The 17,055-nt window shown below is 40.5% G+C and overlaps 2 protein-coding genes across 2 annotated transcripts in view; one reads left to right on the forward strand and one right to left on the reverse strand.

Moving 5' to 3' along the window:
• Window positions 1–4,669: 4,669 nt before the first annotated feature.
• On the reverse strand, window positions 4,670–7,907 carry znf503 (zinc finger protein 503). Its single transcript, XM_041050523.1, has 2 exons — window positions 7,342–7,907; window positions 4,670–6,952 (listed from the first exon to the last, which is right to left on the reverse strand). Exons 1-2 carry the CDS (start codon window positions 7,594–7,596, stop codon window positions 5,522–5,524), a joined length of 1,686 nt encoding a protein of 561 aa, XP_040906457.1. The 5' UTR covers window positions 7,597–7,907; the 3' UTR covers window positions 4,670–5,521.
• Window positions 7,908–14,218: 6,311 nt separating this feature from the next.
• lrmda (leucine rich melanocyte differentiation associated) overlaps window positions 14,219–17,055 on the forward strand; it is a 203,044-nt gene continuing 200,207 nt past the window's right edge. The window contains exons 1-2 of the mRNA XM_041050327.1: window positions 14,219–14,486; window positions 15,035–15,135. Of these exons, the coding sequence (XP_040906261.1) occupies window positions 14,445–14,486; window positions 15,035–15,135 (143 nt within the window). The 5' untranslated portion in view covers window positions 14,219–14,444. The remainder of the gene's footprint in view (window positions 14,487–15,034; window positions 15,136–17,055) is intronic.

A 17,055-nucleotide genomic window follows, 5' to 3' on the forward strand; every position in this document is an offset into this window, starting at 1 on the left:
CATCCAGCCATTAGTTTTTAGGTGTCGATGTAGGTGGATCAAGAAACTACAACACCTACGGAGCAATGTTTTCCACTAAAGAAAACATACAATACACGGTACACCAGAAATAGTCAGTTTAAGAGTAGACTGTTAGCTAATGCGTTGAGGCCTTAAGGGTGGTGTTAGCAATTGTCAGACAACAACATGTACAAATCGACATTTATTATTTATAAATATTATAGAAATGTTTATATATTATTTATTATTATTATATTTATTCTTTTTTGGCTGCATTACCTTAATATTTCATACGTTCAGATGTGACAGAGTAAGTGTGCTACATCTGACATGTATACAGTTAATGAAGATAAAGAAAACAAGCATGTTTGTAAAAGATGTTAGTTCTGAGGATTTGATTTTCATTTTATCAATCCCTTGGTGATAATTGCCTGAGGTTTGTGCGCTTCAATGGAATGATCATTCCATCATAAATATCTAGAAACGACTGACTAAATTGGATAACTGAATGACTCCATCTAAAATGACCAGACCTTAACTTTACATGAAGTAATCAATCACTTAGTTAAATTAAAATGTCCTTTTTTTTTTTTTTGAAGAGTGTAAGTTGTGGAGATTCCCTGGAAGAGAAATCAAATGCAAAAGTATTGACTAATCATTATATGTGCATCCAGACCTTGGTTTATGTAGTTAGCAAGCATGTGAGTCATGGTAATTGGTGGCCCACACCCATGGAAATGACATCATGTACTCATACTGTCATGTAGGGCTGGTGACACACCATCAGGATTTACTCATAGAAGGGAGAGAACAGCAGAAGACAGCAATTATGTGGTAGACTGAAACCTCAACCTGTCAAAAAAAACTTGGAAGGCAAATGCCTTTATCTCAAATTAAGTTGGATGACTCTGTCTTTGATAGTCCACTGGGTGGCTACACACAAAGACACGTGCTGTGAGACGTCTTATACAGTATTCATACAGCTTCAAACAATTAGAATACCCTTGTGATTGTGTGCTGTAATACCCTGAAGATACCGTGCTTAGGCATTGCTGATTTCAAATGAAGGCAAAGAGCCCTTTGGAGCCAAGCCCATCCCTGACATTTTCTCTGCTTTTTACATTTATCAGTGACAGACAACAACCTCATCAGCTCGCATACTACTCCAACATACTCCATTAAGGTGCCTGGAATAAGGGTGCATTTCCATAAAATATTCTTTGTCAGGATCAGAAAATGGGCAAATTATCTGAACACTAAAACACCCCAGTGCACCGTAGATCCCAAAGCAGACAGAAATGACCTCAATTAGGCTGTCTAAGCACAAGAAAGTGTCTCACTGGTTAGAGATCTGAGTGGCACAGATAGATCAACACTGCCACTTCTCTCACATCACCTGGATGAGCACTTTACATTTGTAAATCAATGAGGAGGGTAACCACATGTAGAAGAGCTGGGAGGGATTCCTGTCTGCCTTGGCACAGATTTTGAGAACCAAATTACCTCTATTACAGCTCTCAGTTGGGGACTGCATTCTAGGATCAATTTGTCAGAAAAGGGTGCTTTAGTGTTGATGGATACGACACGTGACCGACGACAATGTTGATTTTTTTAATCTCCTGGATAATGGGCAGATTTAGGACAGATTTGCCTGAAGCAGTGGATCTGTTTACGACCACTGAGTCCCTGCTTTGTTTCATGCTGCTCGCTTTATGGCTTCATTACCACAATCACAAAGCTGTGGGCACCTCAACAGCCTGTATCGCCATAAATCACACACTGAGATAATGACAGTCGGGCGTTGCGGCTAAGATGACACCTTTTACTACAACTGGAGTGTGAAGGCATATTTGGTATATAGGTATATGTAATGTACAGTCGTAGATACACATGAAGACTTGGATGGTCACAGACAGAGGCTATTCTCTGTGGTATCCGAGAAGTAGATGTACAATCAAAATGTATTTGAAAAATATCAGTCTATACTTGTAAAACATAATTGCAGGTAAGAAATATCAAGTGCCCATAAAGTAAACTGTGCAAACAAAGTATTATTGATAGGTCTCTTTTTCCCATCACTGAGAGCTTTTATATTGTAATCGTAGCCTGATAAAACAACCAAACATACATAAAAGATAATAATCGCTCTTTGACTTATGTCTGGCATGGGGTTGAACATTATAGCAGCTTCCCCTTATTGACACAGCTGTTACCCAAACTATAGACTTGCCACTGCAGACGACGGCATGTCTTTATATTGTGCCACACACCCACTAATGACAGCTTTAGTGGTGGTAATTCAGTAGGGTTGAATATGGGGTTAGGTGTGTGAGTCACGTCCTGGGCTCCCCCCTTTGCCAGATGTCCTGCCAGGTTTCCTGCAGTGTCTCTCCCTCTCTGAGGATGCAAGTATGTCACAAGAATCTAAAATGGCTGCTCTACGTCTTGACCAGAAATTCCAAGAGCCTATGAGTGTATTTTAAAGAAATTTGTTTTTTGACACATTTCACTTTAAAAAAATAAATAAATAATAAAAATTTGAATGCAGGTTAGTTGGTTGTACAGTGATGTAACGGTAAGAGGCGAGAACGAAACTGTGAGGCATAGGAATGAGCAATTGTCTTCACTAGGGAATGGAGACATTCTCTTTATGGTCTTAAGAATATATGTAACTTAATATCTTCTTTAGAAGACCATCTAAGACCATTACTTACAACCTCTTTAAATTGTCTTAAAAGTGTTACCTCCCTAAACCCTTAGATTTATGCAGTGAATTTGTTCTCTCCACCATGCAGTGTTTGCAATTTCAAATTCCAGTTTTCGTGTGTAAAGGCTCTGAACCCATGTAAAAATCCTTGACCTAACACTGTTAATGTTCACTTTGCCAGACCAGGCACTACACCTCCTTTAAACTTCAGCTCACTGACCTTTGTGCCCCCGCGAGACCCTCACCAGACTGTTACTTAGTATGGTTAATAAGATCCCTTTTAAATCCATAAAACCACGTCAAGCAGATTTATATGTGAAGTCCACTTAATTTCACTGTATTTTTAAATTATATCTAAATTATTAAATCACTAAATTTAACATTATGATTAGGTTTGATGCATACTTCTGTTCTGCAGAGCTCCATGCACACCTAAGCACTTTTAGGCCTTGATGGACAAAGTGAATATGCACTTTAATGCTCTTGCATACTCTAATCCCCCATGTTTTCTCTCCTCTGTGTCAAATCTCCTCAGTGAGAGGGAGGGCTGGGTAGGTGGGAGGGTTGGTAATTCATGCACACATGTGCCTGCCTGTTCCTCCAGTGACAGCGCCAGGGGGAGGGGCACATGATAAATTGCCTTCCGCCGGGGACCTCCGAGCACAGCCACCATGATGTGGGTAAAAATGGAAATTGCTCCCTTTCACCGTCATTACATCAGTTTAGGACGCGTGTGGGGCCTTATACACACTATGAGAGGAGTTTGTTTCGTCTGACTAACCGCTGCGCGATAGACAAGGGAGAGCCTAGCTGAGAAGGTATTTTAAATAAATAATAATAACTGTAAAACAGCTGGGTCAACAGTATGCTCAAACGAACTGAAAGACAAAGCTAATGCGGTTTAGAGTCGATGATGGCGAGGATATACGCAAAAGATATATTTTATTGTCATGCTGACTTAAAGCCATACACTGGATAATTGACTGTGGCGGTGTGAACTCAGTTATCCACCCATGCACCGAATGTGATTTGTAAAGTTTTCTAAAAGGCAATAAAGTTCAAATATGCAGCTGATTTTTCTTACGAGTGTCATGAACAAAATCAGCTGTAACGATACATGTTCACTGCCGTTATGTGCAAGAATTGTTTTTTTAAATACATACACAAAATTAAATTATTCATATGGGATGTTATTTGTAATTTAAAAAATATGAATAGGATTTCAGTGTGCGCCTGGTCTTTGCAAATGCAAACCACGAGTTGTGAGTGTTTGTCCCTGCATGAAATTCCCACAACTTTGCACAAGTCAGATCTTTTCTTTTTTCTTTTTTTAATAACAAACTGAGTGTACATCAGATTTACAGGTGGATGAGATTATCAAATGCAAATTAAATAATGGCATCCAGGTAATGATCATCCAATCAAAAATATCCTATACTTATTTTATACATAAACCACTTAATGGCCTCCACGTCGAAATTCCACCCTGGTGGAGTAGCGGAGTCTTGCTCTCAGCCTCACAGCTTTGTCATAAATAAAAAAAACAAAAAAAAAACAAACCAAAAACGAAACACACACACACTAGTCGAAAAAAAATTCTAGTGCACTACACCTGAAAGCCAGCAAATTATTCATTTCAACGTCCGTCTTCCTCTTAAGGTTGTAAAACTGATTTTTTGATATTTTGATTTATGTGTTTAAAATACATAACTGTGCCCATGATTTTAAAAACCACAGGAAAAAAAACAGCTGTCCTTGTCGAACGTTTTCTTTCTAACATATTTCACAAATTTACTTTTTGCGCAGGTAAAGTAGCGAGTGAGTCTGTAACGCATGTCCAAAAAAAAAAAGATGCATCTCAGCAACAAAATTCACCCACCAGCAAATTCAGCTCTCTCGTACAAATTCACTTGATAAAGCCCGTTTAACTCTGTACACACACACACACACACAATTACTTCCCTCGTTCAAGTTGAATTTAATTTAAACTTTATAGCAGTGTGCTCTGATTAAAGTAAACTTTTAAAGCTTCTCCATCATTTGGCACAGAAGTAATATCAGAGCTAGAAATATAGGAGAAAAAGAAAGATCAGATGAACCAATAGTCCAAATGTCCTCATGTGACAGCAATGAACTGTTTTAGAAAGTATGACAGCCTGAACAATCCACAGGCCTATGTCGCGGAAATGATCAAATGAGATTTTCTTAACCCCATAAATTTAACGGGCCAAATATTTTTAAAATGTCCATGTAAAATAAATCTGAGTGTTATTTCAAAGTGAATAATGTTAAGACTTCAGAAAATGAGGCACACGGAGATATGGAACAGAATTGTTTCTTATTTTTTTTTTCCAGAATACATACAAAAAAATACCAATTCTCTGTCCAAGGTGTACACCTGAAAAATAACGGCAATTTAAAATGTGGACAATTTTTTTCTTTTTTTTTCTTTTTTTTTTGTAATTTAAGAAACAAACATGCATGTAAATTATTTTCTTCTCAATGAGACATTAAATAAGAACAAATACAATCATAGCAATTTCAAATTAACATCGAAATGAAGACCCCTACTTTTAATTAGTACTCTAACGTGTGTGTTTTCACTTTACCTATAGAGTTCAGTTTCAACATAATGCACTTTTTGAGTTGCTCAAATATTTTTCCATTTGCAGCTTTTCTCGCCTGCTTTTAAGCCGACATATAAATAAATACAGTTGAAGTCCACGGATCCCGCCCATAAGTTTTAGCGTTGTTAATATAAAAGTCTTTATATTTGCATTCTTAGTACTATAAACTTTTCAAAGTCAGTTTTCCTCACTGGTATCCAAGCGCTGATGCTGTGGTGAGTCTCTGGCCATACAGTGCATAAGGGGAGTAGTAAGGGCCGGTGGCTGCGGGGACGGGAACAGGGGCACCAGGGGTTGGCAGGGGACTTTTGGAGTACGGATGGTAGCGGCTACTGAGTCCTAACGCGTGATGCGGGCTCCTGAGAGCCAAAGTCCCGGGGCTCCCGGGGGCTCCTGACGGTGGCATGTGCATATGGCAGGCCATGGCCGCTGCTGCAGCGCTGGCCAGTGATGAAGACCCGGGATAACCAGATATCAACTTCTCAGCCCCGGTAAAAGCAGTGTGTGTCCTCAGGTGATTCAGGAGCTCTTCCGAGGTGGAGAAACGCTTGTCGCACGGTCCATTTGCCGACACCCAATTACAAACATGGGGGAGAGGGTCGTTGGGGAGCATGAAACCATATGGGTAGAGGGGGTGTCCGCTAAATGATGGCGCCGAGGAGTGAACGCCGTGTATGGGGTGTGTCGGGTACATTAGTGGGTAGCTGGACTTGAGTGCGTTAGCGGCCGCTGCAGCTGCAGAGTCGTGCGTGCAGGAAGCACTGGCTGCGCCCGCTAAGTGACTGGCACAATGGTAACTGAGGCAGTAAGGGTCTCTGCACAGACTGGCTGACATGATGGACGGTGGAGAAGCCCCAGCCAAAGGACTGGATCCAGCCTTACTGCAGCCCAGTGAACTAGCCAGCTGTGCGTTTACCAAACTCCCTCCGTGGGGCAGGAAGTGTTGAGGGTAACCAGCATAGGCCCCAGCCAAGCTACCTGGATAGGTCATGCCAGCAGGAGGCAGAGGGAAAACTGTCTGCCCCGGTTTGTAAGGAGAAACCGGCGCCACAAGTCCTGACCCGAGAACGGATGCGGAGGATACAGAAGTTACAGATGAGGACTCCGAAGAGGAGGTGGTTTTAGTGCCAGGCGTCGTCTCCTGGTGTTGGTTGACCTCCACGTTAATTCCACCACAACTCACGCTTATCCTGCTGTGGCTCGTGGTGCCAGACCCGTCCGTAGTGCCATTTTTATTACAATCAGACTCTTTCTTTTCATCCCTGTCCCCACATTTCCCCTCTGATGGCATAGGGGAGGCTGAAGTGCTGGAGTTGGGGCTGCCTGTCCGCGGCGTAAACGGCTGGCAGGTGGCGCTCGGCACTCGGAAACCAGACTTCTCTCCGCCCGAGACGCCCGAAGACGAGTCCTTCTTATCTGAAGGTTTAGAATAAGGTTTGAAGCTAGATTTGTCATCCACACCGATGTCACTCAATTTCAAAGGACCGGATTTAGATTCCTTCTCACTAGATCCATTTGGTGTTACGGAAGATAATTTGGAGGAGGGTGGTGGGTCCGGTTTGCCGATCTGAGAGCAGGTCTGCGCCAACAGAGCCAACGGACTTTTCTTGGCATCTAGCTGCAAAAAATAGATCAAACAGACGTTGATAAATGTTTTTAAAACGCACATCGGCTGCTTTCTTTCTTGATTACAAAACGTACAGCCTGCGAGAAAGCTGTTTAAAGTGGATAGTCAGTTTCCTGACCTTTCCAAGCGGAAATTCTTATGTAGTGATTACGCACGACTCTTCTGTGAACAAAACTACAGTCGTGGTGTTTATAAAAAACAAACTGCGAGGCTTCATACTACGCAAAGCTGTTTAAAACACTGCAATCACAGTTGAACACGATATATTATGAGATAACTACAATAAGCTGCCAAAAGGTTTGTCACACGAAACACCAATAATCGGGATACATAACACTGTAATTATACTGACATTAAGTATTCAATAATATTCTCCTTACCTCGATGGGACTAACCGGGGTAGAAGGCAAAGGCTGCAGATACTCCGGGTGCAAAATGTGTCCCGACCGTGCGGTAAGCATTTTCAAAACCTTGATGGGAAGTCGGTTAGCTTGCCGTAGTGGATCAAACGGAGGTGCGGAGTGGAGAAAAGGCTTGTTGATGCTCGCCGAGCTGCTATTCCGAGAACTGCTGCTTTCCCAGGCTACACAAATATCACTATTTTTCAAGGCAGACGCCGAGGGCGACGTGATCATGTCCCAATTGTCAGGAAATGAAACGGCGATGCTTTCGTCAGATTCATTAAGAAAATCAAAAAAGCATCGAGCCTCTCTCTCAGGGAAAAAAAGGGAAAAATCGTAAAACGGTTCAATAATAGGTAATCCTGGTAGTAAAGGAGCAAGGCGCGGCAGCTGGAAGGAGACCGTGCGAGGTTATCGCAGATCCGTGGCTGCGTCTTGCACCATGAGCGCTGCGCCTTGTGTGCGCCTGTCTGCAGGTCCTCGCTCTGTACTCCCGAAGTACGAACTGGTAGAAATTTTCACTTCAAAAGCAGCTGAATTAGTTCGAGATTAAAGCCTTTGCCGCCTTCCAATCAAATGGGACCCTGAGGTGATTGGAGGGTCAAGGGGATGTGACGTTCTCCTCTTTGTAAGCGCCTCTATTTTGACAGCTCGGGGGAGGAGACAGGCTTTAATAGTTTGGTTACCATGAACGCTCACGCTACTTTAGAAGTGGGGCCATGGGCACTAATAAAAACTAAACACAATAATATTTAGTAATAATAATATAACAGCCTTATTGATCCTATCTTGCAATTATAAGACATGTTTACTCACCTTAACACTTCCATTACACCTGATGTGAAAGACAATCGAATTGTGTGTATAGACGCTAAATCAAACACTCGGTGTATCCACCTGTGTAGAGTTATGCCGTGTTTTTTTATCAGATAGCACATTCATTTTCTTATCTGAGTGTAGTCTTAAACAATGCAAGTTATGATGGCACAGTTTTTTACTGATTTCTGTGCTCAGTGTCCCACATTACCGACCTTTTCATTGCTTCATTGCCACTACAATAGCTACGAGGAAACTTATATCTAAGGTTTTTGGGTGAAATTATGTTATTCAGAACTCTGCCGTTATTCCAACGAGTGTTTTGGTTGTTGTTCTCCAACGGTGTGTTACACGGGAGACGCACATAGTGTGCGCAAATTACGCACATCCACCACTGGGACTTTTTTCCTTCCACTGGCAAACATAAAACCAACCACTTCAGCTTGAATTCCCTTAACAGACAAGCGTTGACAGGAATAGACCAATGTAGTGATGGAGGGATGTGAATGTCACATGTTTTCAGTATAATATACACCGCCCTTCTATTTCTATCTCCACCCCTCCGTCAAGTGTCAATTCTGCTCCACCGCAATCAATCAGTTATTTGTCAGACGCTGTCAATCCACCGCTTGATTTATGTCAGCTATTGTGGCTGATTACATGCCAGTGTGACTGCGGGAAAAGAACAAATGGGGAGAGAGACATTCCGCAAGAGACACCAAGTTTTCAGTGGAAATAAATCGATTCTCGAGTTAAGATTTAATTTTTAGATGCATCGGCAACAGCCGACATCCCCAGTCCAGACAATGTGGGGGACAGGAAAACTGGATTTAACTAAAATACCCGCTCTCTCTCGGTTATTAAACAAAGTCTGTAACTTTCGGAGTTCTTCATCAAACACCTCGGAGGTGGCACACAAGATGAGACTTTAACAACTTGCAGACAGTCCAGCTCACATGTAGCTGTTAGTGCTTAGAGGTGCTAAAGTGCTCTTGCTATAATCGGCCGATTATGGTGTTAACAAGATGCCTCGGGAAAAATACCGGTGCCACGAAAAAAAAAAAAACATAATAAAGCATGTCATTAAAAAATAAAAAAAAAATTACCTGATTAAAAAGTAGAAATTTGAAAGGGACAATTTAATTTTTCTTTTTTCAGCATCTACTGCATTTGACATAGCAAGTCCTTTCTGAAATGAGTTAGTTTAAACAATCAACAAGGGTAAACATTCAATCTAAAAAAAATTATAATGTGTAACAAGGCGGTGAGACATCACGGTCTTTCAAAACAGAACCCTGTCCATTTTGGCTAAACGCATCTGCTATTGTGTTGTTAAAACCTGTCATCTGCCTCGGGCACACTGTCATCTGCAACAAGAATAACAAAGACAGGGAACAAAAAAGAGATCCAGACATTTTATATTGATGTCAGCTCGATTTTATTTACATACAATGAAAATGATTTATTTTCTCTAAGAGGTAGAAAAGCGGACTGGGAGAAAAGAAAAGAAGAGAAATGGTCTGTCAGGCCGTTGAGAAAAGAAGTTTAAAATGCCTTGAACTATTCACCGCTGAGATGGCTAATCAGTATTGAGGCTCCAGGGCAATCGGGCAGCTTTTCAATGCGGTTTTCCTTTCATCTCAATCGGGATGGAGGCGCTCAATTAAAAGCCTATCAGTTTGTAAGTAAATCAACGCCTATCAAAGTTGTCACATCAAACAAAACGATTATTATTGCAACCCGCCTCTGCCATTAATCTCTTTCTGTGGTAATCTGCTTGACAGGTCAACTTGGAGAGCAAGAAAACCTGGAGTGGACAGTCAAGGGGGCAAATTATGTTTTCCTGAAAAAAAAAATATATATATATATATATAAGGACTAAGTAAAAACACACAGTGTGTAGGTGTCCATAATCTGCCGCAAATACAATTTGGAGTGAAGGCTACAGTGAATAAAACTAAAAATGAAACAAACATTTTTATCCACATGGTAAAAAGCAGAATACACGGAAACAATTTACAAATAAATCTAATACACAAGAGTAAAAACACACTTTTCAGCTTGAAACAGTTTGAAAGGAAAAGATTGGTTTCAGCTTACGGGCCTACACTGGTCTGCATGACTGACTACAGCTTTGTAAACTGTGTATGGATAAATAAAAACAAGCGGTACTTGTCTTCTTTATGAAGACTTTATACTTTGGAGATCATGTGTAATATAAATAAACAGCAACTCCGAAATAGGCGAACAGTTCTTTTCGATTTGAATGGGAGAGTTTGTAGGATGGGAGAAAAGTCCAAATGAGCGGAGCTCTGTTCCTTCAAATGTTTTCAGTGTTTTTCTCTGACAGAAAAAAAGAGAGGGTGGGGGGGCGGGGGTGTTGGGGGGGACGTTTCACAATATGCAAAGATGTGTGATTGATAACAGGCTTGCTGTTTTCTGCAAGGGCTGTCAGTCCGTGACACAATATGTGAGTTATTAGGGCAAAGAAGGGCAACCATAAATTTTCACTGTCAGGCGAAAACCCTCTTTATTGTCCGTATGACGAATGGGCTTCTGCACCAGACACCAAAATACTCGGCATTCCCCTTAAATGGGAACACATTTTTGCGACCATAATTCATGATATTTAAATAGAAAGTTTTAATATCCCCATATATTTCATAACCCTGACATGTTTATGAATAACTCTCCGCATGCAAATACAACTATTTACATCTCGTGAGGAAATATGTTAGACTTGCAGGATTACTTTGAGCTGTATGCTGGGGCCGACTTCTTGCTTTGCCCCGAGGTAGAACAAATTTCAGCCTCATTGCTAATTTATATAGGCACATAAAAAAAGAAAATATACTGTTAAACAACTTTTCTAATTGCAGACCCTAAACTGTTACCTACATTTATAATTCAAAGAAACTACATGTTTTTATACCCAGTCTGTTTTGAGGCTATTCTCAATGTTAACATGACGTTATTCCTTTTATAGTAGTCCACTTCCACTATATTGTTTACTTTGTAGTGATTCCAGTCATAACCCAAAGCCTGTGCTTTTTTTTCACAGACGCACATAATTTCCAAGTCGCAGAAACAGATAAAAGAACACACAGACTGAACAGGAGAGTATGAAAACCACTGAAACGCATGCATGAAGTTGAAAAGGTTTGGTTTTTTTTTTTTTAAACTCCAAGGAGGAAGGACAGGTTTACACGAAAGTCCGTGATACGACATTACCTGGAAGCATAAAGCTCCGATGTAAAACGGTTGAGAGGTAAAATGATAAAAATAAAAAAACAAAAAAAAAAACCCCCCAAAAAACAAAAAACACTCTAATAACATTTAGACGTAGTCCTTCTCTCTAAAAGAAACCTGTTAGGCATTGTTCAAACACAACCATTCATTGCATTCTGTCAAATGTGAGGCACCGTAAGGAGCACAGTGGAGACTGAAGCCATGCAGACTCTCGCTCTCTCCCTGTCTCCCTCTCTCCGGGCGGGCAGCTTTTCCGTGTGTGGGAGGTCCCACGTGACGTCACGCACCACACGGACTGAGTGGTGTGCTCCCAAACTTCCTGATTCTCTCAACTAAGTGCCACTGTCACCCCAAAATGTGCAGGTTTGCCCCCCCATACTTTGTCAAAGTAACGCAGCAGCGGCTCTTTTTACTCATTAGCACAGCTTCAAATGGCGATGGATAAACATAGCAGCGAGGTAAGCTGCTTTAGTGTTTGGCTGCAATGTCTGCTCGCCTGCATTCTTTAAGGGCACAGTGACACGTGAAGAATGAATGAATGAACTTCTGAATGCAAGATAGTTTGTTGACTTAAGTCTATGCTTCAGGAATTAAAAAGGTATCATATATAGTCATCTTGTTTGTCATCACAGCAAAGCACCTCCCTCTATTTGATATATGTCATAATCAGATATCTGTGGCAGGATTGCATAATAATAATGGCAGTAATCCCCTAGGCATCAAATTTCAATAATGAAAGCAAAATTAAAAGTGAACGGCAAAGTGTTAATCAGGCATAAAAAAATATGTAAGAAACAGATATCACAAGACCACGCTGTGTGACAGTTCATGCAAAATGATTGGCCTACAGTACAAAGTGCTCACTGCTGACCTGCAAAGCTACATAACGTTGTGACTCAGAGTGAAATAAACATGAGTCATATGGGAAATATGAAGCTGCGAAGGTTTGTTTGCATTTATATTCCTTGTATTTCATGTTCCTTCATTATGTAAAGACTGGAGTAAGTCACAACTTTGATGCTGACTTTGTATGCAACTAAAATTTTTGTATTTTTTCTGAAACAAAAGTTCATGTTACCTAAAAAGTTTAATAAAACATTATTGTCACCACCTTTTGTGTTTTTCTGTTCTTTTACCTGTAGATCAAGGGGCAGACCATTGCCATTTCCCTAAGGCCAAAATAATTGGTCATTAGGATTTTTTTTACATACAGACACACAGATACATGGAATTATTGAAAATATTTACACTCTGGAAAAGACTGCTCACAAAAGATTGTAGAGAGTGCGAACAGTGTCTGTAAATATGCTTAAATATTTTAATACATGCATGTACTCTTTACAGTATTGCACTGCTGTACAAGTTTGTGCATTACAAGCCAGTATTGCCACAAACAAAAATGCACTGGTTTATTGTGAAGTGTGAGTCTGATACACATCTTATTAATATGAATCAGTTAGAAGCAGTGTATACAAAGTTTACCTGCAGTAGTTCCAAGCTATGCATCAGCCTATGGACTTTAGATGACTATAGGCTAAACCTACCTGTTGCTCATGAACTATACTGATGTCCAGCCATCATAATTGTGTTGAGGAGTCGCCAAGGTAAGCGTAATACCCATATCACTCCTGCAAATGCCCCCCACCATTAATGAGTCAGTTTGTCTCTGTATGTGTCATTCCATTTTGCATTTCAGTTGAAATGCCTCTTGGGATGATTCAAGATTATATTTTATAATCCCTAGATATGGACAGATTGACAGGTCTCAGTCCAGGAACATTTGTAGACAACAAGGACTTTACTATTACTTTCACAGTTAATTGCACTGCAGATGACTACACATATCGATTTTTTTTTTACATGTTGTTACATTAAAACCAAAACTATTTATTACATTCATTCGTTTTGTGATGCGGTCTGGGCCAAAAACAGTTACAAATATAATATCATGAACCTTTGGAACCTTTGGTAAGTCTTGGAACAAATAAGACAGATTGTTTATGACAGTTGTAATATTTCTTTGGTAGAAAGTAGTTTGAGTAGTGTTCACAGCAAGGTGGCGATATCAAGAGGGGGGGATAAAACCTAAACTAGATATACAACTCATAGATATACAACTAGGGCAAGTGAGAAATGTGTTAGTTTTGTTAATTTGAGTGAATTGACCCTTTAAACCGAGCTAACATAGGCATTGCTTTAGGGACACAGGGGGCAGCACTGAGCCCATCATGTCACAGTAGAGGAAAGTGAAGAAGATGGTGTTGCTGAGAATGTAGCCTAGTTGGACAAACCAGATCAAAAGGAGATTTGGCCTTCATTGTAAGTATTTTCAGGCTATATGTTTTGGGGTTTACAAGACAATATCCTTCAAAGATGAGTATTATGAGTCTGGCAAGTACATGTCACTGTCCTGACTTCAATGTAGCTACTAATAGTTAAAATGGAGGCCTTTAATTCACCTTAAATAAGTCTAGGTTAAATGTATAATCGTTGAAAGATTAAAAAAAATATTTTTTTTTAAAATCATGACAGCCTTCTAGTGAAAAAAAGTTATTCTTGGTGCTTTTCAACAGGTGCTGAATGTCTTATTTGACACTCACCAACTTGTTTAAATGAAATTGTACTTTGTATAAACTGTAGAGGTGCTTTCTTTAAACTGTTGCTAAACAGAAAGTTTTCATACACGAAAGGCGAAATCTGAAACTGTCCTTTCCACCAGGAGACAGTCAGCAGCGCTGAGATTTTATCTGCACTAAACGCTGTGACCGCGTGCTTCCGCACAACAGCGGGTCAGCTGATTGAAACGGCACGCGGAAACAGTAAAGTCAATTGGAAAGCGCCCGCAGATCCCCAAGGTAGCCGGGCTAAGGTTACTTCCACTAACATCACCATTTAATGTTCACAGCAGCGGCTTTCTTGCTTGAGCGGGACGCTGGGTATCAACTCAGATAGCTTATCTGAGAAAGAAAGCACACACTCACACACAGTCACAGGGCTGTCATCCTCAGGAGAAAGTTATGGCACACAACGAGTCGTTGGTCGCTTTGAATGGGACTCAGGTAAGTTTGTTTTGGGAACTGTTTCGCTCGGACTTTGCACCGTCGACCCGCATATTTTGGTGGAACCCTGTTGTACTGGCGCGGCATGTAAACAAGTTTTGTTTTTTTCGACCGGCGTCATGTGACTCTGTAGCAAACATTGCATCCGTGACTTTCGGTTTTGGAGTTCCTCCTACAACTTAACGGGAAGAAGTAATGGAGCAATATCATGTTACAGCGTGTACTTAGTGCAGGGCAAACTGTTGAACTGTTTTGCAGTATGCATAATAATGGCTGGAGACCGCGTAGAAAATTATTATCTCCTTGCAAAATGAAAAACATGGTTCTGGGTGTTAACAGTGAAATGTCCTCACATTAAGGTTAACTGCTGCATTATTTTGCATCCTGTGTCATTAAAAGTAAATTCAAATGATGGTGCCAAATCAGTATTGTTTTAAAGGAGGGGTATCCTGAAAAAAATATTATTCTGCTGTGCTCATGTCTGGGCTGCTTTTATGCCATTGCTGCTTATATTTCAGTTTATCTTTGTTTTCCTCTTCTTCTTAAAGGTTTCCTACATTGGACATGACTGTGAGTACATTCCAGACTTCCTTGGAGACACATATGGCCAGTTTGCAAGAAGGCTGGATCTGAGCTTCAATCAGCTCAGGTAGGTGACATAATCGCCTGGTTGCAAATGCCGTCTGTATAGTTCTCCCACTCTCTCAGTCTTTTTCTTGGAGATGTGCATCTTTACTTCAGGTGGAATTGAGGTGTGCCCTCGGTCTATAGGTGGTCAGAGTGTCGTCAGAACATCAAAGAGCTGAATGAGTGTTGGCGCTGGGCTGGTGTCACGCTGGGGCGGGATAAAAGGCGTGATCGATAAATGTGACATGCTAATTTGGGGGCAAATAGAAGAAAAGATTCCTCTGTCAGGACATGAAGGAACACCTCATGGCAGCTGCTTCAGAGGGGGCTGCCATTTCAGCAGCAGGCCTCGTATAGTTGATCTGGCAAGTAAAAGGAAGGAGATGATGGTTATAAGGTGCTTTTGTTTCTGAACCCTTTTCATGACTGTCAGGCCATGAAACCGTCACAGTCAAAGCAATTTTTTGTTGAAAATTGTCGTCTTGAGGCACTTGTCTGTGCCGGAGACGTTTGAGCCCTCATTTTATCTGAAATACACTGTGTGATATTGCAAAATCCATCATTTGCACACAGCATTCATTCATAGGTGAAGCACCTGTGAACATGACACTGTGAATGTGTGTAACTGTGTGAGTGTGAAGCAGATGTTGCTGTAAAAAAAGAAAAAAAGCAGCGACCTACTGACCTAATCTTTACTGTATTCATGTGTGCATACAGTTGTGCTTTGTGTGAGGCTCAGCTTTACATAGGGTGTTGTTTTAAGTCCCAGTCATTGTAGATGCTTATTACAAGCATTGCTGGGTTTGAGAACTGTCCTTGGTTAATTGAATCTGAATACCTAGGTGAATTAAATTATACGTGTAGTTATAAATATGGTAAGAAACAAGATTTTAGATTTTTTTTTTGCTCTGTTTATCAGTGTCACCTTGTTCACAATCTGCGGTGAGGCCATTGCGTAAAATGTCATCATAGGTCAGAGGCATGATAGTCAGATGTTATGACAATAAGACACAGGTTGTAAAAAATATTATGAATGTTATAAATGTTTATTATTGAACTACTATGTGAATGAAAAGTGAGAAAAGTCCAGCACACCATCGCCCTCACTGCTGCTATATTTTTTGTTTTTTTTTCAGTATTTTAGTTTGCGCCACCTTCATCGGGTCTATGGAGAGTAGATAACAGGGAAAAAAATGTCAGTGGATCATTTACCCTGCATCTGAGTATATAAAAGGAAATGAAATTTCATATGCCTGATGAAAGTCATGTAGACTGACAATGTTTATCATCAGTAAGGGAGATGGTGTGCATGTTTTCAGTTTTATTAAAGCCATGCTTCCCTTGGCATACCTGCCACACATTCCAGGTGTGCAGGACAATCTGTTTTCACTTTGGAGCTCTGGAATTTAAAAACAAAACTTTGCTGTCTGGAGCATCTTACTGCACTTTTGATTTCAAATGTAACCAGCCACTTAAGTGACTAACATGGTTAACTGTGTAATCTATCTGCGCCCACATTCAATTAATGTCAGAGCAGGTTGCCTTTCCATATTAGTGTTATCAAACAGCTAACAGGAAGCAAGATGTTCATGTCATTGTTAACTTGCTGTAATGTTTTGAGTAACCAAATCTGTTTTTCCAAAAGCAACCATAAAAAAGTTAAATCTGAAGAGGTGCTTCAGTATTTTTTTATTTTCTTTATTCTTTATACGTAATGATTGCAACAAGATCACAACAGCTATCTGCACGGTACAACATACTTGCACAATCGAGATGTCTTGGTGTTACCTCAGAGGAAGAGGAAGCCTGTTATGTCTGGCAAACAGCTTTATGAAATCTGACTGGAACAACCCTTATGTGTGTTGGTTTCAGGGAGATCAAGGCTGGCATTATGTTTCTCGCCCTTGAACCTGTCACATTAAGGACTTGATGTTTAGAATCA

Source organism: Toxotes jaculatrix, chromosome 11 (assembly GCF_017976425.1).
Source record: "Toxotes jaculatrix isolate fToxJac2 chromosome 11, fToxJac2.pri, whole genome shotgun sequence".
Classification (NCBI taxonomy): Eukaryota; Metazoa; Chordata; class Actinopteri; family Toxotidae; genus Toxotes; species Toxotes jaculatrix.